The sequence below is a fragment of the Colletotrichum navitas genome (assembly GCF_030913465.1).
Source record: "Colletotrichum navitas strain CBS 125086 chromosome Unknown LY79scaffold_32, whole genome shotgun sequence".
In the NCBI taxonomy this organism is placed as follows: Eukaryota; Fungi; Ascomycota; class Sordariomycetes; order Glomerellales; family Glomerellaceae; genus Colletotrichum; species Colletotrichum navitas.
This window is the reverse complement of record NW_026850578.1, coordinates 37,663-61,512: the sequence shown is the minus strand read 5'-3', so window position 1 is coordinate 61,512 and position 23,850 is coordinate 37,663. Positions and strand designations below refer to the sequence as shown.

General features: G+C 51.2%; 8 protein-coding genes across 8 annotated transcripts; 4 read left to right on the top strand and 4 right to left on the bottom strand.

The window, feature by feature from the left end:
- The first annotated feature begins 546 nt into the window (after positions 1 to 546).
- Positions 547 to 1,780, top strand: LY79DRAFT_554878 (Ctr copper transporter family-domain-containing protein). The gene is made up of 2 exons (XM_060557887.1): positions 547 to 1,475; positions 1,526 to 1,780. The coding sequence occupies exons 1-2, from the start codon at positions 1,009 to 1,011 to the stop codon at positions 1,641 to 1,643; spliced, it is 585 nt and encodes a 194-aa protein (XP_060413768.1). The 5' UTR covers positions 547 to 1,008; the 3' UTR covers positions 1,644 to 1,780.
- LY79DRAFT_632641 (uncharacterized protein) lies at positions 1,770 to 6,080 on the bottom strand (the record flags this gene model as incomplete). Its single annotated transcript, XM_060562198.1, has 2 exons — positions 2,534 to 6,080; positions 1,770 to 2,470 (listed from the first exon to the last, which is right to left on the bottom strand). The coding sequence occupies exons 1-2, from the start codon at positions 5,766 to 5,768 to the stop codon at positions 1,770 to 1,772; spliced, it is 3,936 nt and encodes a 1,311-aa protein (XP_060413767.1). The 5' UTR covers positions 5,769 to 6,080.
- A 660-nt stretch (positions 6,081 to 6,740) lies between these two features.
- Positions 6,741 to 8,682, bottom strand: LY79DRAFT_607632 (uncharacterized protein). Its single transcript, XM_060561899.1, has 7 exons — positions 8,206 to 8,682; positions 7,920 to 8,154; positions 7,713 to 7,853; positions 7,538 to 7,655; positions 7,414 to 7,482; positions 7,331 to 7,357; positions 6,741 to 7,268 (listed from the first exon to the last, which is right to left on the bottom strand). Exons 1-7 carry the CDS (start codon positions 8,383 to 8,385, stop codon positions 6,833 to 6,835), a joined length of 1,206 nt encoding a protein of 401 aa, XP_060413766.1. The 5' UTR covers positions 8,386 to 8,682; the 3' UTR covers positions 6,741 to 6,832.
- A 1,602-nt stretch (positions 8,683 to 10,284) lies between these two features.
- Positions 10,285 to 11,713, top strand: LY79DRAFT_516242 (uncharacterized protein; the record flags this gene model as incomplete). The annotated part of the gene is made up of 5 exons (XM_060554794.1): positions 10,285 to 10,481; positions 10,563 to 10,725; positions 10,782 to 10,868; positions 10,932 to 11,113; positions 11,179 to 11,713. The coding sequence occupies 5 exons, from the start codon at positions 10,285 to 10,287 to the stop codon at positions 11,711 to 11,713; spliced, it is 1,164 nt and encodes a 387-aa protein (XP_060413765.1).
- A 709-nt stretch (positions 11,714 to 12,422) lies between these two features.
- On the bottom strand, positions 12,423 to 14,048 carry LY79DRAFT_590480 (transferase; the record flags this gene model as incomplete). Its single annotated transcript, XM_060561159.1, has 2 exons — positions 12,423 to 12,677; positions 12,699 to 14,048. 2 exons carry the CDS (start codon positions 14,046 to 14,048, stop codon positions 12,423 to 12,425), a joined length of 1,605 nt encoding a protein of 534 aa, XP_060413764.1.
- Positions 14,049 to 16,445: 2,397 nt separating this feature from the next.
- On the top strand, positions 16,446 to 19,280 carry LY79DRAFT_554866 (uncharacterized protein). The gene has a single exon (XM_060557886.1). It carries the CDS (start codon positions 16,910 to 16,912, stop codon positions 19,058 to 19,060), a length of 2,151 nt encoding a protein of 716 aa, XP_060413763.1. The 5' UTR covers positions 16,446 to 16,909; the 3' UTR covers positions 19,061 to 19,280.
- On the bottom strand, positions 19,281 to 21,080 carry LY79DRAFT_607622 (uncharacterized protein). The gene is made up of 5 exons (XM_060561898.1): positions 20,847 to 21,080; positions 20,649 to 20,792; positions 20,550 to 20,597; positions 20,198 to 20,495; positions 19,281 to 20,144 (listed from the first exon to the last, which is right to left on the bottom strand). The coding sequence occupies exons 1-5, from the start codon at positions 20,934 to 20,936 to the stop codon at positions 19,408 to 19,410; spliced, it is 1,317 nt and encodes a 438-aa protein (XP_060413762.1). The 5' UTR covers positions 20,937 to 21,080; the 3' UTR covers positions 19,281 to 19,407.
- A 1,015-nt stretch (positions 21,081 to 22,095) lies between these two features.
- LY79DRAFT_649957 (NmrA family protein) lies at positions 22,096 to 23,010 on the top strand (the record flags this gene model as incomplete). Its single annotated transcript, XM_060562531.1, has 3 exons — positions 22,096 to 22,299; positions 22,324 to 22,343; positions 22,365 to 23,010. 3 exons carry the CDS (start codon positions 22,096 to 22,098, stop codon positions 22,993 to 22,995), a joined length of 855 nt encoding a protein of 284 aa, XP_060413761.1. The 3' UTR covers positions 22,996 to 23,010.
- Positions 23,011 to 23,850: the final 840 nt, after the last annotated feature.

Here is a 23,850-nt window from a genome sequence, read left to right as displayed (position 1 = left end):
CTTTGTGGTTTTTCAGCTCGGAAACGCGCTGCCGCTCCCCAGCATGCTAGTAATTATCGACACAGAAATTATTTGCCGACTTACTCAATCTCCTAAAACGTCGTTATTTCACATGTTAGATACTTATCACTAGTGGAGGGTAAAGCTAATCTAAGGTTATATAACTAACCTTTACTTATACTACTATAAATATCTACAGTAGTAGCTACTTTCCTTCTTTTTATATTATTAGTTATTAACCAAACCTATTATATTAAATAGTAATGCACGTATACGCTATTTACCTAACTTCTCTATAATACTAACACCTATCTATACTGCCTATATTACCTATATTACTACTGCTATAGTAGTAACTATAATACCTATAGCTGCTGTAGTAGCAGCAGTAGCACTAATTACGAGCAAAGTGCGGCGGTGGCGGTGGTGGCAGTGCCTACCTAACTGGGTTTAACCCACTGGCAGCCGACCAAAAGTGCACTGTCATTTTACCTGTAACGAGGTTTTGAGCAGATTTGAGCAGATTTACGATTCCCATGCTACGCACTACTCAATACCCCGTCAGCAATGGTCACCTAGACACGGTTTCAATACAGATAACGACAAAAACAAGCCTTTTGTATTGGCCAGCACTTTTTAATTTGCAGATCTCCCACGTGGGAAATGGGTAATTTGCGTGTTTTGGGACCCCTGTGTCCCACAATATCTATAACAACATAGACGCTTAGTGCCGTGGTATCCGCTCGAGGAGAGAAACTTGCTCTTGTCGGGTATCTGAAAAGCGTTAATATTTGTTGCCATGGTTAAGTTTTTTTGTGTTAAATGTAGCAATCTCCTCCCGGACACTCGACTCCTCAAACAAACGAGAAGCCCATCATATCCTCCCAAGACACAGCGACACGCAGACACGAAGACAACATTTCAAGACCTCGAGACTACCGCCTTCGAAACAGATCACGACGCCCCTTAGAAAAAAAATAACCCCCCGAATAACCAGCCGAGGAAACGATGGACATGGACATGGGCGGAGCGACCATGACATCCATGGCGATGCCAATGGCAACCTCGGCCGGTGCAGCTTCGGGAAGCATGTCGAGCGGCGGCATGTCCATGTCGATGGCTGACATGACCATGACGTTCTTCCAATCTGTTAAAACTCCGCTCTACTCAGACGCGTGGATGCCAGGAAACAAAGGCCAATACGCCGGCACCTGCATCTTCCTCATCACCCTCGCCTCGATTCTCCGCATACTCCTTGCCCTTAAGCCGGTTCTGGATGAGCGTCTCCGGAGGAACTCGCCGACGCACGCAACCCAAGTCAGCGAAACTGCTAAGGATGCAGAGAGCGGCGAGGCCGGGGAGCCCGGTGTAGTCGCCAGGACAGACGTCGTTGAAGAATGGAAGGGATGGCGGGCTGGCCCCGCGGCGGCAAGGGCCACATACGAAGTCATTGTTGGGGGTATTGGTTACTTGCTGTGAGTTGACACCCCAATTTTTAACCCTCTGCCGTACTAATATGTTATAGGATGCTGGCTGTTATGACGATGAATATCGGCTACTTTCTCTCTGTTTTGGCTGGCATATGGCTAGGAACATTCTTTATCGGCGGCTTAGCCAGCAATGCCCCGGTCATTCGCTGCTAGGTGGCTTGGAGGAAGGACGCGTTCTCGATTTCTGACAGCTGTGAGATCATGAGTTCTGTTCTTCAATAATGTTTAATTAAGCATCTGTTAACTATTCGAAATCGCTACTATATGTACCGAGAGTTTTCACACCAGTCCCACCTCCCTATAATTCATCCTTTTCGCCCCTTCATGCTCAGTGTCGTGATCCGCCTCATGGCTTCCTACTCCATGTTCAGATGAACATTCTTCGTCATGATACTCCTGACGATCCCCCTCTTGGTTCCCTTCAATTTGTGGCAGAAGCCAACGCACACCAGTATATGCCGTACATTCAACGCTCTCAATCGAATCAACAGCCATACGCCTCCCATCCTTCCCGCTTATGGCGCCATAGAAGTACCTCCTGCCCAGTTCTTTGACCTTCTTCTCCCTGTCATCAGAATCCAATCTCGATAGGCCCTCGAAGTCCTCCAACATCCTGCTCTCATTGATATAGTACATGGCACCCGCGATGCTACGAGGGTCAACTGGCATGTCAGGCCACTTGGTAAATAGACTGGCCACAAGTGTTACCATCATAAGCGCCAGGATCGAGATGCTGGTGACCGCACAAATGTTATGGGTGGAAAGCGTCTGTGTAAGATTGTACGGAATGTTGGTGAGAAGAATAGGAAGAAACTCTGCTAATATTGCCATGAACGCCGCAAGCATAAGGACAACATTGCCTTCGAGGACAGCAGCGTAAATTCCGTAAAAGCTGTTTGTAGGTCGGGTCAGCAGTATCGACGACTCAGGCTGCTGCGATTGACGCTCCATGTGATAGTATGGACTGATGATGGCGATGCCTAAAAGTCCCCTCGTTAGTGACGAACCTTGTGTTTTCCAGGGCAGTACAGAAACAAACTTACTGACGAAGATAGACTCCCAGCAAAAAACAATAATGACTCCTAATGCCGAAAGGAAGAATCTGACACCCCAAGACTGACTGTCCGTTGCTTCTTTAAAGGAAGTTCGAACCTGGAGTGTAACGTGGTAATACAGAATCAAGATGAACAGTGAAGCAAGGAAAAATATGAAGCCCAATCGCCACCAGTACGTCAGCGCAATGAACGGAATAGGCTTGTGGGACTTTTTCCCAATGTTGCGCTGATTTATTCCATCTAGCTCGTCGTCGTTGGGCAGTGCACCGGACCCAGCTGCCTGTAAGTTCTGAGAAGAGTCATCGTAGTAAATGATACCGTACTCGTCTTTGCCCTGGTCGTTCTCGAAGTAGCCAAGCATGTATCTTTTCTCCAACATGGCCTTTTCGCTTGCCTTGAAGTCGATCATCTGTGACCGGATGCTGGCGTTCCTAGCTAGCGACGATACTCCTGCAATGCTCCAGGGGTTCGCGTGGAGGCCTGTCTCCCAGTTGCGTAGCAAATAGAGGAGGACAAGGAGTAGGAAGATGATAAACGCAATCATGGCGATGAGTGCGCGAGCCGAAAACGTCGAGACGCCGAGCTGGATGCCGCAGCCTTCAATGGCGGTGATTTTGCACGTCCCGTGAAGCTTCATGCCGATTGCTTCGGTAGCCAATGGAGTGAGCATGGCCGATGACCACAACATCAAAGTCGTGATAAACGGTACCGGATGCCCCTGCATAAGGACCTTGAACGGTGCCAAAAAGCCCGTCCATCCGTCAAACTGGAGAGTAAGACTGTTTCTCCCCAGCGCGCCCCCCTCCTGCGCCATTGCGAAGAAGGGTTGGTATAGCTTCGCGTTGAGATCGATGATCCGGAGTGGAATTGCAATCACGACGGCTAGGATAACCGGAAGAAACTTGCCGACAAAGTAGTCTCCGCCGGTGAAACCAACCCTCTCGACCTTGGTGATGACAGTGTCGGCAGAGTCTGTCATTGTTGGGCTAGAGACAGAAGTGAATGTCACCGTCGATGCCATTATCGTTGACAGGCGGGTAGTTGGGCGGGGTGTCGAGGTGATTGTGCTGAGCTTGCCCGAGATCGACGTAACCAAAGTTATCGGCACCGGTGTCGATACAATGGTGCTGACGCTCCCACCGATAGTTGTTATGACAGTAAATAACATCGGCATGGTGTCTGTGGGCGTGGTGACGACCTCAACCGTTGTCGGCGTACCTCCAACGACCGAAGTGTACTCCCTTGGGGCCGGGGTTCGCACTATCGTGGTTTCCTCCCCGTCGATTATGGTTCTGATAGTCTCCGGCGGATCGGTAGTCGTGAAGACGCCGGTGCTGCCACCCACCTGAGAAACGAGGGTGAGCGATACTGGTCCGAACGCCCCAAGCGTGGATTCAACCGCCAGGAGTGTGGTTTCCCCAGAAATAATGGTAGGGACAGCGACGAACGCCACGTCCAGGGACGGGGTCACTGTGATGACCATTTCAGTTTCCTGCCCGCCTTTTCTCGTCACAATAGTCTCTGGTGGAGGGGTGAACACCGCCGTAAAAACGCCCCCGTCGGTGATTACGAGCTTTTGGGGTGCACCAGTCTCAACAACTGTCACGATCTTTTGGTCAAAGATGCTGGTGATGATATGGGTGACTGGAGTCGGGTTGGCGTTCTGCTGTCCCCCGGACTCTCGACGGACGGTGGACACTATTGTTATCTCCGTGGTCCCGACTGACACATACACCACGTCAGGCCCTGTCGATGTGGCCATGGTCGCGACGGTGGTCGGCATGACAGTGACACCGACAGATGTATAGAAGCCTGTCGATGCTGGCACGTCGTCATCACCACCCGGAGTCTGCTCTGGAAACTCGGTCGTTACCTCGATGACGGTTCCTGGAGTTACCACGACGGCTGAAGTTACTACGCGGGTCGTCGTTTGGGTGGTTGTCAGGGAAGAGCCTGCCGGACCATCGCCGATGGGAACGACTCGAGTTGTGGTCATCGGCAAGCTCATGGTGGTCATGAAGCTGGTGCCCACTTCTATTCTCGTTGTTGTCCGGGTGATTGCGCTTGCGGTGGCTGAACCCGTGCGAGACCCGTCAGAGAATGTTGCTGGGATGAGGGTTGTGAACGTAGAAGACACAAACGATGTATAGTTTGTGCTGTAGGTGACCGTCGAACCGTTACTCGTCAGAGTTGAGGTGAACGTTGACGTGGTTATCAATATCAACTCATCGCTGTCGGTGGGCTTCTGAGTGATGCTCATAGATGTAGATGACAGGGTAGAAGTCATAGACAAGGTAGTGGTCCCAGTACCTTGCGCTTTGCGCTGGTCTGTCAGGCCTCTTGAGGACACCACAGCACTCCTCGCTCCGGAGACTGTGGATATGGACGCAGAGGAGCCCTTCATTTGCCTCACGTCCTCTGACTCTGAGGCGATCATGATGGACTGGGTCGAAGCATCAGAGCCATTAATAACGCTCGAAGACGGTTTTTCTGACCTCTCCGAGGATGGAAGGGGTAGCGAAGTTTGGCTTGCTGCCCCGGTACCTGTATCTGACGCTTTCTCATCTACCTTGCCTGTAATTGACGGCTGAGACGAAGATGTGCCCGAAGTTCGCTCCGATATCATAGTCGCGACGGGGGTATCTGTCTTCTCACCAGGGCTGCTCGATAAAATGATTTCTGACGTTGATTTGTTAGGAATTACTACGGAGTTCGAGGACGAAGAAGCCTGCTGTGTGTTGGCTTGAGATAATGCAGGCGGCACCGGAGTCGATGATGAGTATGGGAGCTGCTTCTGCTCCGACGTTGTGGATAACTCTCCGTTGCCAGAAGAAACGATGCTGACTTGAGAACGAGACGCCGTCGGTTCAGACGTTGAAGACGGCGATGGCTCCACGACCGAGGACCGCTGCCCCGCAGAGCTCGACTGTTGTCGTGGTTGTATTACATGGCGAGGCAGGATGGTCGCCGTGCTGTCGGAGTTGGGCATCGTCTCGCAAGCGTACACCACCAGAGCCATCATTACAGTCAGAATGGCAATGATGCAAACAATGAAGGGCCATCGCAGCGGTTTCGGCCGGTAGTTGGGTCTTTTTGGGATCGGGGGAGGAATCTTCTCCAACTCGTAGTGTTCCTCCTCATCGTCGTCGTCGGCCGTGGCCTGCAAGTTGTACTGCGCCAGCGACCCAAATGTCGACTGGTCAGCCGGGGGTGGTTGGTGCATCTTTTCCGCGGTTCTGGATCAAGGCATACCCAACAGTGATCCGGATGCTGTGCTCTCAAACAGTCGTTATGGATACAGCTAAGAGGATCGCCAAGCTCAGGCTCAAAATACCCTCCACCTCCCCGTGGTCAGGGGAGCGTTCGCCTTTTGAGGCACAGGCATGACAAGCCTCCTGTCTGTATCCGTCGTGCGACTAGTTTCCTTCTCCTCGCTAGCCCAAGAACCAGGCGCCACATGTCTCGGGACCGCAGTCGCTCTGAGACACCCGGACAACAGCCAGAGAATGCCGGAGCCATCACATCACAACGAAAGATGGTTCGCCGTTTTCCAGTGATCTAGCCACTATGGCTGTCAAGGAGGCCGCTTGACCTCCCTTGGGCCATGTATCTTTCATGTCGTCCCGTGAAACCGGGACCAATGAGCGCCGCTAGCTTGTGCAATGGCGCTGTTGGCTCTCAGCTGAGGGACGCCATCTCGTCGACGCCAGTCAGCATAAGGACTAGGGTATCAAGAGGGCTGAGCCACGGCCTAGTTGGCTCACAGGGTCGAATGCCCCTGCTTTCATGAACTCTGGGTACCGTCATATGGTGTAGTAGTTGTCCGTCTCTTTTTATCTCGCCTTTTCAATGAGCTCGAGCCTCGAGGTCAGTATTGAGGTAAACAAATGGCAAGATGTCAATGATACTCCACCCCAGTGAAGCAGTGGGTTTGGTCGAATGTTCGTACACGTAAGACGAGTCGAGTGATGGAACCGAGCTGGGATAAGATTGAAAATGATATGTCCGGGAGCTGAGCTCAAATGCCGGCGCTTAGGCACCACCAGGTACCAATGTCAATGAAGGGGGCAGGAAATGAACTACACCGCCCCAGAGTCGGTACAGTAGGGCTGAAGTCGGCCATGTCCTAGGACGGACTAGCGACTTGTGGCAGGACAAATCATCACAGCCGTGCTGGAAAGCCCAATGTTTTAAATCCGCATGCGGCCTACACCAACAGCTAACTTGGTGTTACCCAGCCATCACGGCTATGTGTTCGGATTGTTCGGTTTTCAAGACTTCTGCGTTTTAGCGCTGAATGTGTACCTCCGTCGTCCTCATGATGCCCCTGCTCCCCGGAGCCCTGCTGTCCGTGTCTAGGATCATCTCCTCGCTCCCTGACCTATCTTCCAGACTGTTCTTCTGGTACACCGGCACAGCTCTCGGTCGGCTTTTGCCCCTGATGCTCGCCTGGCGCCGGGACTCTGCGCTCTGCGAGAACTTCCCTTCTTCGAGCTCAAAATCCGGCGCGCTCTGGCTGCTCTGGCTGCTTTGCTCCCTATATCCCTGTCTCTTGGCGCTCGCAGTGATTGTTACAGTTCTACCAGTCGGGCCAGTCGGGTATCGGTTCTCGTAGAGGTTGGCGTCATTATAGAGGCGGCCCGCGTTTAACTTCAGGACGCGGCCGACGAGGGGCCTCAATGATGGCGCGCAAGCGGCGATGATGCCGAGATTTAGCTGGAGGCTGGGAAACGGCAATGTTAGTTGACGCCGTTGCAGCAAAGCTTCAGCCGGTGTGGTACTTACAAGCCCCAGAATTGTATACTTTGGAGGCTGTTGTTTCATTGTTATCAGCCTGTAGTCTTCTCGTATTCTCTTTGACGACTTACAAGGTGGAGTCTTTGTTGTCTGGTTGGGCAATCTGGAAGAAAGCTTTGACGATCCCCATGATAACAGCTCTGATAGCTTATTAGTCCAGAACCGCAGAATGTTAGAACGAGCTAGTTGACTTACATATAGCCAAGACTCAAAATACCGACCAGATAAATTCGGGTGCGCAACTTCATCTGCAGCACCCAAATGATTGGGATGGGCAGAGTAGCAAAGCAAACATCGGTGAAAATGTTGAATGCTACGATTTGGTTAGAGATGACGGTAGGCGGCTGTGGAGTCATGACTTGTTACATACAAGTATTGACGAGAGCAAAGTTGATGAACAACTTGAGGGGGTAACACTTGGGCTTCAACCTCCTGTCCCAATAACCCTCCAATGGCGTGCAGTACAAGAAAAAGCTCAACCATGCCATGATCGTATACAGAATGACAAAAACTAGGCGTGTGTCAACAAACCTCACGCAAGGCATCAGCCTCTACCGTCGTAAGCTCGTGGACTTACCGATCAGTGCCCATAAGGCTCGTGAATACCATTTGTTCCTGCTTAGTCGAAGCAACGACATGGCAATAGATATCTTGAGGAATGCCAACGCGGCGATGGCGGAAATTATGGACTGAAAAAACCCGACTTTCAGAAAGAAGACATTGTCTGGCTTGCTAATGGTGTCCTTATGTTTGCCGAGGCCGTGAAATGATTGGATGACAAAGACGGCCATTCCTCCACCAAGAGCACATAGCTTGTAGAGTCAGCACCAGAATCACGCTTCGGCCTACAGAAGACGCCATACCGCAGACATCATCATTATGTAGTCGTCGATACCCATCGACTTGACGATGATGACGCGTGTGTATGTTCGGAGACCGACGAAGAGGAGAGCGAGCGCGTGGAAAAACCCCGTCACGGCCAGGATCATTTCGGTATTGCTCTCCTTGGCGCGCGCCGGGTCGACGTTCGTGGTCGAAGACATGGCGGCAAGCAGCAGTAACGCCTGCAGCGATGATAGCGCGCGCGTACGAGAGAGTGAGGTCGTAAAAGAGTCATAAAGTTCACAAGGACGGGCATAAAGCCCAACGAGAGGATCTCGGTAATCTTTTTAACAGTCTCCAGGACCGTCCTCGTGCTGAGAACGGGGGAACTCATCTACCTGCAGAGACTAGGCCGATCCAGCCCAGGGGAACACCACATCACAGTGACAGACTTGCAGGGCTCGTGAGGGGAAACGGTCGTCCATAACCGGTTAAAATGAGCACGGCATCATTGGACGACAGCCAAACCCAAGCCGCGTCTGTCATGGCTGTTCCAGACCGTCTCAGGAAGGTGCGACGATCTCCACTGCAACGTTATATGCGTTACTATGCAGGGAAGTATATCCATCCCAGCACGCGTATTTCCCTGCGAGTTTCGAAGCAGATGAGGCCAGTCTTTCGTTCGTCTCGAAAGCTTCTAGCGGGATTTTGCCTTGTTCGCTGTGGAGCACTTTGCGAAAATCTGTAGCGTTTGACGCAAGCGGGCGGCGCTAGTCTGTTGAGTGGGCTTCGCAAATCGTCTTTCCCACATGGCCGGGCCGACTATGGAGACGCGACCGGTTCGCGAGAGCATCAGATATGCCAATGGACCTGATTACATAGTGTGCTGCTCATAGGACCGTTCCGCTTACAACAAAAGTTAGGCTCTTGCAATCCCGGTTCTGTGACAATTCATTATTACAGCCGCTCTCGGCATCCTGGGCATCGGCTGGGGTCCAAGGCACTATGAGCATTAACGGGCGGAGAACTCGGCATGAGAACCGAATGGGGAATCGCCAGCCGCGTTCCTGACTGAGGGCTCCGGTGGCGCCAAAGGAGGAATACGGGGATGGACCACCCATTGGCGGTTGTCGGTCATCGGTCAATCGTTTGGGATTTCAAGCTACCGAGGAGTCGGGAGAATCATCCGAGAAGAAGAAGGGAAACGGGACCCAAGGGCACGCAAAAGAGTGGGAACAGTGGGAACATGGCGAGAACTCGGGAAGAGCAGAACCCAGTCAGTCATGGATCAGTTGGTCAGACGAGAGGCTCGAGTGGGCTCGGTGAGATCTGACTGTGGCCGATGAACGCCACCCTGCCAACCTCGCGTCTGTGTCTCGGATGTCGAGAAGATCAAGGTAGTTAGTTTATCAAGTCCATGTTGCTCTCATGCTACGTCCGACTTCCAAGCTTCTAGAGCCCTTCGAGCTGAACCGCGATCCATCATCAGTTTTTCGTCTTCCCCGGTGCTAGTTGCCGTTTAATCTCCGTCATCTCCAAGCGATGGCGACGGAACACATATCCCCTGTCACAGTCCCTGTCTCCCATCCATCAGCCCTGCCTAGCCCGAGAGAGACGGCTGCCTTTCCTGGCTGTCTGGCCCGGCGTCATGGGCTTTGCATCTGGTTTATCGAACGCCCTCCCCCCACGAATATCCGCCATACGAAAACGTTGGATTTTCTGGCCCTCTTTTCTACCTTGGCCCCCGCTTCTTCGTCCCTAGAAAGGGGGGTCTTCCGCCATATGTCCCACATATCGAGGGCTTCCCCCTCTTAGTCCGGTTATCACGCCCGCTTCAAGGACCTAGAGTCCTGCAGCAATTAGCCATAGCCACTGGTCTACCTTAAACGGTGCGATTTTAATCTAATCATAACGCCGGATAGCAGTCCATATATTAGTTAACGAGATTTGTCTAGAAGCCGTCTTCTAACAATGTTCTGGGGGCACCCATCCGTCTCAGCTTCCCTCACTGCCGATGTAACTTGGGTTACATTTCTTTTCTCCCCGACTTTCCTCTTTTGATCCTTCGTCCATTTACCCCGCGGTCTCTTTACCCCCGAGCAAGTTCTGAACCACCAATCATGTATCCCATGACAGTAATGGCTGCGGCCGTTGGCCTGTTGAGTGCGACGACGGTCGCAGCTCCCGTTGAGCCCGCTGAGATCTACGATGTCCTGGCGGACCTCACCAAACAGGCCATGGCCGCCCTCACGGAGTCTGGTGCCGGCAGCAAGCGAAGCAGCTGCAACATCTTCAACGCTCGTTACCGCCGGGATTGGTAAGCTACCCCCTATCAAACTATGCCGATTGCGAGAGTCTAGTAGGATCCAGTGAAATGTTTACATGATCTTTTGCATAGGGCTTCTTTCTCTTCCACTGAGAAAAAGGGATACATCAGCGCCGTTCAGTGCATGTTGACGTTGCCGTCCAAGTCAGACCCTGCGTTCGCCCCGGGTGCCCGCAATCGCTATGACGACTTTGTCGCCGTGCACATCAACCAGACCGTTCAGATCCACGGAACGGTAAGTCGTGCTATAGCAAACTCAAATTTGGTCTTTAATCTGACATTCGAACACAGGGCAACTTCCTCACATGGCATCGCCATTTCGTCCACTCCTACGAAGAAGCTCTGCGCAATGAGTGTGGCTACAAGGGAGCTCAGCCTGTAGGTGAAACCCGTAGCTAATAGGGGAGAATCTTTGGATAAGACCTAATCGTCTTACCACAGTACTGGAACTGGATGAAGAACCAGGACGATCTTACCAAATCCCCTGTTTTCGACGGGAGTGAAACCAGCATGAGCGGCGACGGCGCCTTCGTCAAGCACAACGGCAGCCGCGGCGGCGCCGGTGCCATCCCCTTGCCGTCCGGCAACGGCGGCGGTTGCATTGTCAGCGGCCCTTTCAAGAAGTAAGCTTCAATCTGCAATGTTCGTTTGGACTTGTGTTCATCGTTGACTAACCTCTCAACAACAGCATGACTGCCAACCTTGGACCCGTCAACCCCAGCATGGACGGTCTCAAGGCCAGCCCCGACGGCAGGCTCGGCTACAACCCTCGCTGCCTCACCCGCGACCTGAACAGCTACGTCGCGAAGAACTGGTTCACCAACCAAAACCTGCTCAACATCACCCTCGGCCAAGCATCCCGGAGCATCGAGCTCTTCCAGAACGAGTTGCAGGGCCGCTTCGCCGACGGGTTCCTCGGCATGCACGCCGCCGGCCACTTCTCCGTCAACGGCGATGCTAGCGACTTGTTCTCCTCTGTCGTCGATCCCAGCTTCTTCCTACACCACGCTATGGTCGACCGTGTGTACTGGCTGTGGCAGGCCCTTCACTTGGGGGGGATAGCCTCCGACGTTGCCGGCACAATCACCCTCAACAACAATCCCCCTAGTCGAAGTACCCTCAAGACTGATATCCTTAACATGGGTGTGACCGCCGCAAGCGCCACCATCAGTGATGTGCTGAATACCTTGAGCGGCTCGCCTCTGTGCTACCTCTACGTGTAACAGTGTAATCTTTGACAAACTGAACCATATTGGTAATGACTCAAAGCGACGTAATAATGATTTTTCTCTTGTATATATTGTATCCCTATGTTCATACCTCTGCGGCCATGAAAACGGCCCACAATCACATACATGACTGGGCTCATTGGAATTATAACTAAAGCAATTTAAGGCCTAATTATCTCTTTTAGATTAACTCCAGTTTTTGAGGGCTTTGAAACCGTCCCGGATTTCGGAAATCGATTGGGTTTTGTACTACACAGGATCCTGTCTCCTTGTTAAAGATGAAGATGAGTCCTCACGGTTCATGCAGCTGTTGTTGATTCAACTCTTGATCGGTATCAGCATATCATCGAAATAGACATTTTCTGTTGATGTAGCCAGAATCTTTGATCAAAACAGTATAACGCTTTTACCTGATATCGTGGGTGCGGTCCACAAGAACGTGCCTTGGTCGAAATGTTGTCTTGGACCAGTTGACACCAATATATAGCCTCTAGTTGACCATCAATCCTCAGTTTATTTGACTGTTTTTTCTCCATCCTATTTTTCAAGCTTTCATGTTTCTACGCATCGGCCCTTACTTTTGGGGCATGCCCATCTTTCATTCACTTCTTGGTTTTGAATCGCTCATGGCTGCCATCATTTTTCATGATGTTAAGGGGGTCGAGGTTTCGAATGATCGTGAATATTTCTTCATGGGCATCTATTAAACATCCGAGCCGTCATATCGGCGGAGTACGGAATCTTTTAGAAGTCGTTCCATGGCATCGTGCTCCATACACAGACTGACATCGAAGTCCCCCGTGTCCGCGACATCCATGACTTGAACCAAGCCATCAATCTTGGGCATCACGCCTTGGGCATATCTTGCTAGATCTCCTGTTCTCAAAAAGTCGACTTCGTATGTTCTGGCCTTGACCCAAGAAGTAACCAGAGTGTGGTGGGATCCGAGGAAGGCTTGCTATAGGCGCTGAGGACTGACCTCGTGGGCAGCATCATGGATGTAAGCAGCCACAGCATCGGGGGTGAATCGCGACATCATGTGCCTAATAGCGCCGGCAGCGGAGCCCAGTTCTTGCGAGGCCGCGTCGTCGCCGTTTTTCTCAATGTACCCTAGTAAGAGCGGAGAGCCTACAAAGTTGCCGGGAAGTGGCGGGCTGACGCGGCTTCGGAGCCCGAGGGTGATGTCCATATAAACACTCTCTTTGCGTCCCTGGTGGCCACGAGCGCGGTTGATCAAGGTCCAAATATGCCCCAGCGCAGCATCAAGTCTGGAAATGCGGAGAGACTTGAGATTGTCAGGAAGACTCGCCTGAGCAGCATCCTTCATCCGTGCCAGCTCGTCGGCGGTGAAACGAATCTGGGCGTGATCCACTGTTGCACCCATGTCCCACGTCTCCCAGGGCGGGAACGTTGACGGGCTCAACTCTATCCTGCTCAGTTCATCTGGTGGAGGCATAGTCGCCTGTGAGTTGGGCTTCACAGCTACCGGAAACCCCGGTGCTTCTTCCGCCCACCAGTCGAAGCGGTGCATAGGTAGCGACCGGGCCTTTGCAATCTTTTCCGGGTCAGGCGGACTTCCGTGACGTAGCTCAGCGACCTGATCCAGCTGGGATGGATTGAAAACCGGCTTAAGAAGTTTGAGATCACTCGGCTCAGTTTCTTCGCCGAGAATCATCCTCGATCGCGCCGCCCATAAGTGCATGAAGTTCATCAGAGTGATGGCGTCCGCGAGGGGGTGCGCAATCTTTGCGCTGATCCCGAAACCGCCGCATTTGAATGTAGTCAACTGCACGGCCATCGCAGGCAAACCATCGATAGCGTCCAAAGACATCAGCGCGATCTTCGTTGGTGGTAGGAAGTCTCTTTGTGGAAAACCTGAGGCGTCCCATTCCTTCAACCGAGCTGCTCTTTCATTCCGGCTAGGGACGACGCAGTCGAGATTCATGTCGTATTTGACAACGACCAACTCGACCCCAGGATCATCAGAGGTGCCGTGGACCACCACGGGCCGACCGAGATGTCGCGGAACAATGTCATCTTTGACGAGATCCTCAGTGGCCCACTGAATCTGGCCAGCGAAGTGAGGGTAATCCACCAATGTTTGACTGAGTGCATGACTTATTGTATTGAATAGATCGTTTGGCGATGTTCTTGTAATCTTTGGTTTATCATAGAGCCATATTGCTGCCGTCGGAGAGAAACGCGCAACGGTTGCATCGATTACGGATAATTTGGAGGTTGTGGGTGAGTTTGATCGTCTCTCTGGAAATACTCTCCCACCAGCTTCGATATGATGGACGGCTGCGTCCGCAGCCAATGTTGGCGCCATTGTCTGTTCTCCTCGGATGTGTTTACGGCAGCGGTATGTATGTGAGAAATCAGAGACAGATGAAACACTATTCATAAATTGGTACGATGTATCACGAAAGCGATATATATATATATATATATAGCTCCAACTTTTGGGACTCTTGAACCGCACAGATCCGCGAACCGGGGGAGGCCAAGGATTCTTTTCAAGGTTCGGAGGAACAGTCACTCGGCCCCGTTATGAATCATTCTGTATCATCCTCTCTCGGGAGGGGCCGAAGCCTGGGTAATCTCACTATTACACCAATCAGATATCTAGAGATTTAGATAAGCTTCCAGATAGTACTATCAGATCAGCAATTTGCTTTCAGGGCAAAGCAAGGTGGCTTGAAGCAACGAAATAACACGCTACCCAGTATGTTTGAAACAGGCATCTCTTCAGTGAGGGATCTCGATCGAAGTGCCACCTGCGGCGCAGCCAGAAAAGCGCAGGCAGCCACCATACTGACCAACAGTTATGTTGAATGGTAAGGTATAGCGCAAAATAACGAGTCAGTAGTTATTCATGTTGGCGGCGTGTTCGGAACCGCAGGAGACGCAATGCCCCTAGCATCACAGGCTGGGAACATCTCGCCTGTATTACGTGCTGGATTGTGACTCAGGAAGCGGGAGAGATGACCCGATTCCTCCTTGCCGTCGATGGCCACAGGGAGAGCTTTGTTACCTCTCTTAAGAACATGAACTAACTCACTAACAGCCAGGCGAAGAATTTCAACCCACTGGAGCTGCTAGAGTTAGAGGCTACTCGTGTAAGTCTAATGAACTGTGCGGGGATGGCGGACATACGTAAGGAGATGTCGTAAGAGCTATAATCCCAGCTCACAGGGATTGGCATTAGGGGACAGAGTTAGGCAGTCATTGCTGTGGGAAGGATGGATGTGATGTATGACAGCAGGATGCTGTGTCTCGTGAGAACGCCTTTTTGTCCCATGTATAGCTATGTTTCAGGCACAGGAAATAGGCAGAAACAGTGCCAAAAAAATCTGTCTGTAAAGAGCCCAAATCTTGTAAGTTTCAGCGCCACTCAACCGATCCACGATGCCCCACAGCCGAACGCGGGCGTTGAGATCGGTCATGGTGAGCGCGTAAGAGACACAATGTGAGTTATCTCCGGTATTCACCAGAAGAAAGTAACCCAAGGGTTGTAAACCTAGGCGTAAAGTCAGGAGCTTAATCCGGCCAGATGAGTTGAAAATGGCCCATATTGATTTATCGCGCAGCGGGGTTAGTTCAGAGAAGCCCCCAGGTTCTGTCGCTAAGGCAGAACCAGGAGGTGGAAACACTATCAGTCGCCATTTGGGCACCGACATCAACTGCACGACGCCAACATTGATTTGATAAATTGAAGAGCCACAGCTCATGACTTTGTCGCTTTCGGCATCACCAGAGTCCCTCAACGGTCGCAGTTTCTCTTCAATCAATACCATCAGGCTGCAACATGGATAAGCTGTCTGGCAAACGCTGAACGACGTGGAAGGGCAGGCGGGTACATGACATCGCACGGTGGTCTGGCAGAGAGAGTCTCTGACCGATGCATCTTAGCCGCAGTGAATGGATTCATTCAGATTAATATATGCATAAAACTGCAAGCATTCTCCCAAATTCATGTTATCCTATGTGCCTGGTTGAAGGAAGTTCGCGTTATATAGTGGCCTTGCTCCTTCAAGAGGGGGTTGAGTATGTAGATGGTCTCTTCGCGCCCCATTAGTCAAATCTCATTCTTCTTGTCGTCCTCTGGGGAAGACACACAGATAGCTCAGGCATTCAGAAAGACTGAACCCATTTACGTGAACGGTATGTATGCATCTGCGAGGGCAAAAGTACCACGCAATGCAACCCCACGTCCAACTAAATATACATGACCTATCATTATAGCCTGTTCTCCTGCCGGTCTTGCGCAAACGAGAGTCCCAATATAACCACACACTGCATATCTGGGTATAGCCAAACTAGCCAGAGGTGCGGGTAACTCATGTTAGGGCCACGGGTTCAACCGGCGTCCATCAAGCTGACTCACTTCGACAGAGTAGGAGCGCGTGGGTGGTCAGCGACGAGACTTGGTTTGCAGCAGTTCATCCGGAATAGGTAAAAACTGATTGGTGTCATGGTGTCATAGAGCCAACCATGGCCATTGATTACTGCGTCTCCCATGTGGTAACCCATTTTGGTGATGGTATTGAAGCCCTCAATTTATATGCATTGCCAGCATTGTACCACTAGCGCACCCGTGCGGCACAATAGTTGGGGTCCCATCCATCGATGCTACCTACGGTTCCTGTGGTTGGAAATTGGGTTTCTCGTGCAGTAGGGAGCTGGGGTCACGGATGAGCTCCTCCGCTCTTCAACAATGAAGCTGCCTGCTCGTTGTGCACCCCGAGCCACTCGGCACGAGAAGGCAGACCCGAACTCTTCGCCTTGGGTAATACACGTTGTACACCACCATTCGTAGGGCTGACACTGTGCAGTAGGCAAGACGGGTGTCTGCAGGCATTGCCCGCAAGATGGCACCGCCTTCCTGTTGGGCGCTCTGCAGAAGTTGACTTGAGATTTGAAGCTATTCTTATCTTTACTCTCCTAGGCGTCACATCGTCATCTTGAGTAGGCAGTGACTATATATCCAGGTGGTAGATCTCATCATGTTCCACTTTCTGCCACATTCATCTCAATAACAACTTCCGTTTCCGATCTAACTCTATTCCCTTTGTCCACTTTCCTGATCGCATAGTCTGGCGTTATCAATCATCTTTCTGTTTCCTTGGTGGCTCTTCTTACATCCAATCTATACCAATTTTGACCATCAACCTTTTTACTTAGTTTACAATGGCAAATGTCAGCTCCATCCGCAGTCAATCCAGCTTTTCCCCGGCAACCACTTCCCCCGCGCTCAACCGTCCGACTTCGTTTCCCTTCTCGTCAACCGACATGGACCTCATCCAATTTCCTCGGTCTTGGGAGACGGCATGGGAGGCCGCTGGTCAGACCAACTTCGAGCGTGCCCAGGCATTCCTCTTTTTCTACCGTGGCGATGACGCCGCAATCAATAGTGAACTCCGGATCATCGCTTCACACCACAGATACCGAGATGTAGCTTCACTAGCTGCTGCAGTTGAGAAGCGCGTCTTCGGCGGTCGCCACACCAGTTTCCAAACCAACCGGCTGCTGCAGTGGATGCGCTTTATTCTCATCAAGAGTCAAGCGCTTACTTCGGCCAGGACTAAGTCTGTGCGAGACTTCTTCTTTGACCCTAGTATTGCCCGCAACCTGTCGCAACTGCCCGAGGATCCTGTTACGTATCAATACCCTGCTGCGCCTCTCAAGATCGTAATCGTCGGCGGAGGGCCCACTGGTCTCGCATCCGCCATCGCCCTGGCTGAAAAGGCCGGCACAAAAGTCGAGGTCCATGTTTACGAGGGCCGCTGGGCCCAGCAAGCTGGGACTTCTTTCGTCGGCTACCCACCTACAGCTCGCCGCCGTGACCAGGTCGTCACCCTCCAAGACTCCGTCACCGACCTCATGAGCGACAGGACAAGACAGGCCGTCTTTGGGGGATGTCCCGAGCGTGTTTGGCCTGGCTCCAGCAACTTGCAGATTCGGAAGCTCGAGGATGGTCTTCTCAGACGTGCGCAGGACAGCCAGTTCAGGGATCTCATCTTCTTGCATGCTATTCAGGTCAGGAGGGAGAACCTGGCAGACCACGGCGACTTCCACCTTATGCTTGGTGCTGATGGCGCTGGCTCGTGGCTACGCGGAACATACTTCCAGGGGCAGGAAGAAGAGGTTGGCAAAAGCTATGCTCTCGGCGTCGCTTTCAACAGACCTCGAGGACTTCCTTTCTCGCAGCCCATTAACATCATTCTGACATTGGGCCAGACCCGATATCTTCTCAACGCCAGCGATTTTGATGGCACTGGATATCTCAACATGCAGTTGACCGAGACTGAGTGGCATCAAATGGTTTCGGTGGATGGCCACCCCTGCACATTCGGCCGTCCAAGCTGCCTCAAGGTCAACGGCTGTCTTCCCGAGGGTTTCCAAGAAAACCAGGTCTTTGCTCCTTCACAGCTACCCGACAGCCCTCTCTGGAAGGCCATTCTCGATGGTCTCGAGCTTTACGGCTTCAAGCAGTGCGAAGTCACCAACATTGTCCGCATTCCCATCGTGGTCCGTAGAATCAACAAGGCAATCGAGCAGCTCCCTCAGTGCGACTCCTCCGCGCTTCGACGACCCCACGGCCTAGTTACGCTTGCTGGCGATGCTGCGATGACTGTGCACTTCTGGCCTGGCCGCGGTGCAAACTCTGGTATGAAGGCCGGGATTGCATGGGCCGATGAAGTTGCTCGCGCGCTCATGCATGGCCAATTCGTCGGCCTCCAGACTGCGTCTCTAGGATTGTACCATGACTTCCTGCAAAAGCTTCAAGAGCGCGAGCACGGTGGTCGTAGTCTGCCAATCGTCAGGCAGACCGGCGATCCTGACATGATGGCTTGGCTGATGCGTAACGCACGCCTTATCCCGCACCATGTGGCAATGGAGTGGCTTGTCAGCCAGATGCGCCGCGATGCCGTAAGGATCCAGAGGCGTGAAGACTGGGCTTTCGAGCAAGTTGCAAATCTTGAGCCACAGCTGCGAGAGATCTTGGAGAAGTTGAACCCGGTCACTCTTCAGGAAATGGCTGCCACGTTCCCGTGGCCAACGAGAGAGATGGCTGGGGCCGAGGTGCTGCCTGAGAGGTCCGTCGTAGATGCCTGCTTGAGACAGGAGAGTACTAGGCAAAAGGACGTCCCGAAGCTCGAGAAGCAGGCAAAGGCAAAGAAGCAAGGCAGGAAGAGGAGGAGTGCAGATGATTCGTTGTCCGGAACAGAGGTATCACCCGCTTTCTTGGCTAGCTTGGCCACTAAAGCCAGGCCGGTGTCCCAACGAACGTCCTGGCGTGCTTTCAGCTTCGGTAGATCCGCACAAACGGTTCAGTGATTGTGGATGGCATCAAGTATTTACAGTCGGAATAAGTGTAATGTCATCAATTGGAGGATATGGTTGTATGGAATTGTGGCATAGGGGAGTATCTGGATTGGTTGAACATAGATTTACTTAGCTGGCCGGGGCATACGGGGCGTTGATTAGGATCATGATTTACTCATAGCATTGGATAGCGGGCCAGTCGTTCATTTAGCCAACTTGGGAACATGATGTAGTTTTTCGTTTATATTCTAGAAAATCAGATTTTGCAACAAGAATAGCAAACGGAACAAGCGGTGACAAAACGAGACATAGTCCTTTCCAAAATAATAGTCCATTTGCAACCCACAAGTTGCAATAGATTACTCAATAATCTTCTTATCAATATTGTGCAAATGCGATGGGAAGTTGTACCGACAACCTGCCCCGTTGCAGCCATCTTGAGGGCACTGATGACCGAACACGCAATTGGGATCGTTGCAGTTTGAGCCGGAACGGCACCATGAGTGGCGGGCAACGGCCCGGAGAGCGTCCAACTCTTTTGGACTCAGGGATTGTCCGTGCTCATGACTGCAATTCCCCCACGTCTCTTTGTAGTAACATTTGCCGGTGAGATGGAAACTGTTACACAACTTTTTACTCTTCAAAATGATAAAGTCTTGGTGTGAATAACTGACGGGAGGGTCGACACGCTGACCAGCCCTGTTCCGGTATACTCCCCTGCTGGGTGGTGTCGAGACGCTCATCGAGCGATGAGACTGAGACGAACTTTGCGCCGACGATGACAAGACAGGCTTTGCGGCTGCCGAGGCGTAATTTGGTGACGGGGTTGGAGGAGGCGTGATGTGGTCCGGTACCTTGCGCTTGATGTTGATGAGCTTTCTTCGTCTAAAGACTTTGTCAAAGGAAGCGACGCGAAATCGATCGCTGATCTCAGACAGCTCTTTCGCAAAAGGAGGTCCCTCTATCAGGATAACCTTCTTCGAAACCTCATCGGTCTCGAGGTGAGATCCCAGAAGACGGGCGTATCCGCTATCCGCCGAGGCACCGAACAAAACATGCCGGCAATGTACGTCGGCTACGCCAAACTCAAAGTTTCCTGCACAGTATTAGTCTATGGTATCAGTCACATGTGAACCTAGAAGTCATTACCTTTCATCTTCTCGTCTGCGCACTCTTTACCATTTCCCGCATCCACATATTCGCACATCGCATTCGTCATGTTGAAGCCTCTGACAAACTCATACAGGACACTCGGATCACGAATTATGCCCATTTCTGTGTAAGTCTTCGCTAGACCCTTTATATTGGCGAAGACACGAACGACCAATTGCAGGTGATGGGGTAGAGAGGGATCAACAGACTTCAACTCTGAGGCTACTGCCTGTCTAAGAGATCTTATTGCTTGCTTGCCTCCCTCTAAGCCTTGCTCGATGAGGTCGTCCATGAACTATGATAGGTAAATAACGCTAGTCACACAAAGCCACTTGCAGGGTCTACTTACCGACATGCAATCGCCATCAATCAGAACCAAAGCAAAACAATGTTTGTCCTTGCGAAGTCAACACTTGGAGGGTGCCCGAGAATCGGAAATGGATTTCACCTTCGCCGTTTGCAACAGATCAACTTGCTCCTTGTGACTGTTGACGGTGTCACACATCGATCTGACAAGCAAGTTCTTGTTTTTGAGCTCTGACTCAGCCTCGGACAGCTTGTCGGTGAGTTCTTTGACGTGGATGAATAAATCCTAAGCGGGAACAATCAGAACCACAGCCGATTGAAACCGGTCATGTTAGCTTACCGAAATGAGAGATGTCTTCTGGTCATCTTGCGCTTTGCAATGTGTCCATCTATCCTCTAGCGATGGCAACTGAAAGTCAACGTTCGTCATCTTCGAACGATGCAGCTTGATGTTCCGGGCTTCAAGTGATGCGATGGGCAAGTTGATCAGAAAATGACGTTAAAAAATAGACAAAGATTTTCGGGAAATGCCATGCCTTTTCAACTGCAGCTCCCTTTTGCAAACATATGTGAGTTGCAACCTCGAAGATCATAGACGCCCAGGGTAAATTGGTTGGGCTGTACAACCTGCAGGCCAGCGAATGAACAAAAAGGTCATCGTGGTCAAACTTTTGAGGCCTGAACCTGACCAGCAGCACTGCCACATATGTTCACGCTCCCCATTTTGGGGCTGGCTGCATATTGGTCGACATGCGGCCACCCACTAACGGTTGGTTGTGCAATCTTGTCTAAGTCTGCCTTACATTGGCCCGGTTTTGCATGGCCAGGCGAAAGAGCTTGCCGCCCAACTTTTGTACTAGGATAATGTGCTGGAATCCTGGCTGTGCATTATAAACCGGCCGGAACTTCAGACCACTCACCTATCGCTCAATCACACTACAGAGAGCGACAACACTTTGCGGCCACTTTTTTTGTTTTTCAGGCCGGTCAATGTGCGACCGACTCGTTGGTTTGGTCTATCATTTCACTCGCTGATCTGGTGGAAAGTCGAAAAAACTCTGGTTTACTTGGCTGCAGATCCTTCCCTGCAGCAGGTCAGGCAGACGGATCATCTTGAATGCTTGATGTTGGATCGTCGACTGGTTTTCGATTTGTACCTATAAACCTCACTGCCAGTTACCCAGTGAAGTAGTGTGACCCGTACCTCTTCTGTTGAGCTATAGAGAATGTTGGCATGTATTCGAATGGTCATATTAACTCCTCGAATTATTGTTCTTCAGTCTGATAGCATCCTTCCAGGGCCCACTTCTTGCCCTTTGCAGTTACCATAGACACTAGTGTAATAAACCTGAATTATTGTTGTAGAGCGTGATTGGACCAGGACGTTCGGATCAAGATGCCCCTCGGACTTCGGACTATTGAGTGACTTAATATCCGGCAATGAGATTTGTAAAACATCCCAAAATGAGCTGGCTATAAGACTGCAACTCCTAAAGTTACTGCGAGAACCGATCCAGCTCAGTCATAATTATGAATGTCTTCATGTCAACCCCTTCATCAAATCCTTCGCTCAGAATAAAGCTAATAACATGATCGCCGTCATCGGAGCAGCTGGGAAAGTTGGCTTTGCCACTACCTTAGCTTTGCGACAAGCGAATGTGCCAGTCAGGGCCATCCTTCGTGATCATTCAAAGGCGGCTCGCCTGAGAGCCCTTGGGTGCGAAATCGCAATAGCTGACCTTCACGATGCCGATGCTCTCGGCAATGCGATAGCAGGCGCAGGAACTGTCCAGGTCATCATTCCACCATTGCTATAGGCAAGAGATGGAGCACAGGAGTTGCGCAATGCCATATAGAGCGTTGTTTTGGCGCTCGAGAAGGCTCAACCGAAACGAGTGCTGGCCATCTCCGACTATGGCGCGCATGTCGGTTTTGACATTGGAATGCCGACGATGTGTGGCACCCTTAAGACTCGTATTAGCCAGCTCCAGGGCCATAAGGTGATCCTCCGCTCTGCAGAACATATGCAGAATTGGAACCGCGCGATTCCAGCGGCTATCGTATCTGGTACCCTTACGAGTTTCCCCATCTTGACCTCCAGTCTGCTTCCCACTGTTTCCGCGCCTGATGTGGGTAAAGTTGCGCCCGAAATCATACGACAAGCCATCAGAGACGACGAATTGCAAATCATACACGTTGAAGGGCCGCAGCGTTATAGCGTTCAGGATGTGGCAGCGGCATTGAGCGAACTGTTGGGACGGGAGATCGGAGTTGAAGTGGCGCCTCGAGAACAATGGAAAGAGGCATTGCAGGGAGGTATGAGCGCGAGCCTTGCTGAGCTATTGCCCAAGGCGAACGATGCACTGAACCAAGGTGGGCTTATTGACATTGAACCGAATGGCGAGGTTGTTTATGGCACTACAGAACTAGTGGCAGGTCTCCGATTACTGCTTCCGACTCAACTAGATGTGGCCCAGCATGATGCATGAATATTACTTTGGGACATCACTGTGTGAGACAATGAGAACAAAACGGATCCGAGTCCGGTAAAAGATTACGGCTTTTGGTTCCTCCAATCCGACCGACCTCGGGGCCAGCGATCTCGGCTTTCTTCCCGTCCGCCGCCAAACCGGCGCCGATACAAAGGAATCCATTGCGTTTGATGCACCCCCACGCTACGCCCGGGCGCCCGTCTCATGGCCGGTATTTTCATTTTTTTCACAGAGATCAGACCCCCATGCCGAACGCTACACCACGTTAGATAAGGGAGCCGCAGCTTCTGTGGAGCATGAGTAGTCTCCCTTGTCCAATATCATGCCTGATTCTGACCCGAAGTGGAGGGCACAAGACGCAAAAAGTTGCAGGTTTTCCCCGCTGCGGAGACGCTCCGCTAGCACAAGTTTCCGGAGATAAGACCCCACCCTACAACTCGGACCACCCCCCAAGTTAGACTATACAAAAAAATCATTATTTTGGCCTAATAGTCACTATTTATTAATTATATAGATTAACCTATATAAATACTAAACTATCTATATTATAAAGAGGGATTTACTTCTGCTCTTTTTTTTACTGCCTCTACCTCTACTATTGCTTTTTCTGCCTTAGCTAGTGCTTTTACTGCCTTAATTACTGTCTTCTTAGCCTCCTCCTTAGCTTACTCCTTAGCTACCTTTTCCTTTACTATAATAATACTCTCTATAGTAGTAAAATAAGTATTTAAATTAATAGTAACTTTACTCTTTTTATACTTCTTTATATAGTCTAGCTAGGCCTTAAGTAACTATATCCTTTTACTGTTCTCTACTAGTGTAGTGTTTATATTATTAAGCTATTTTTTTACC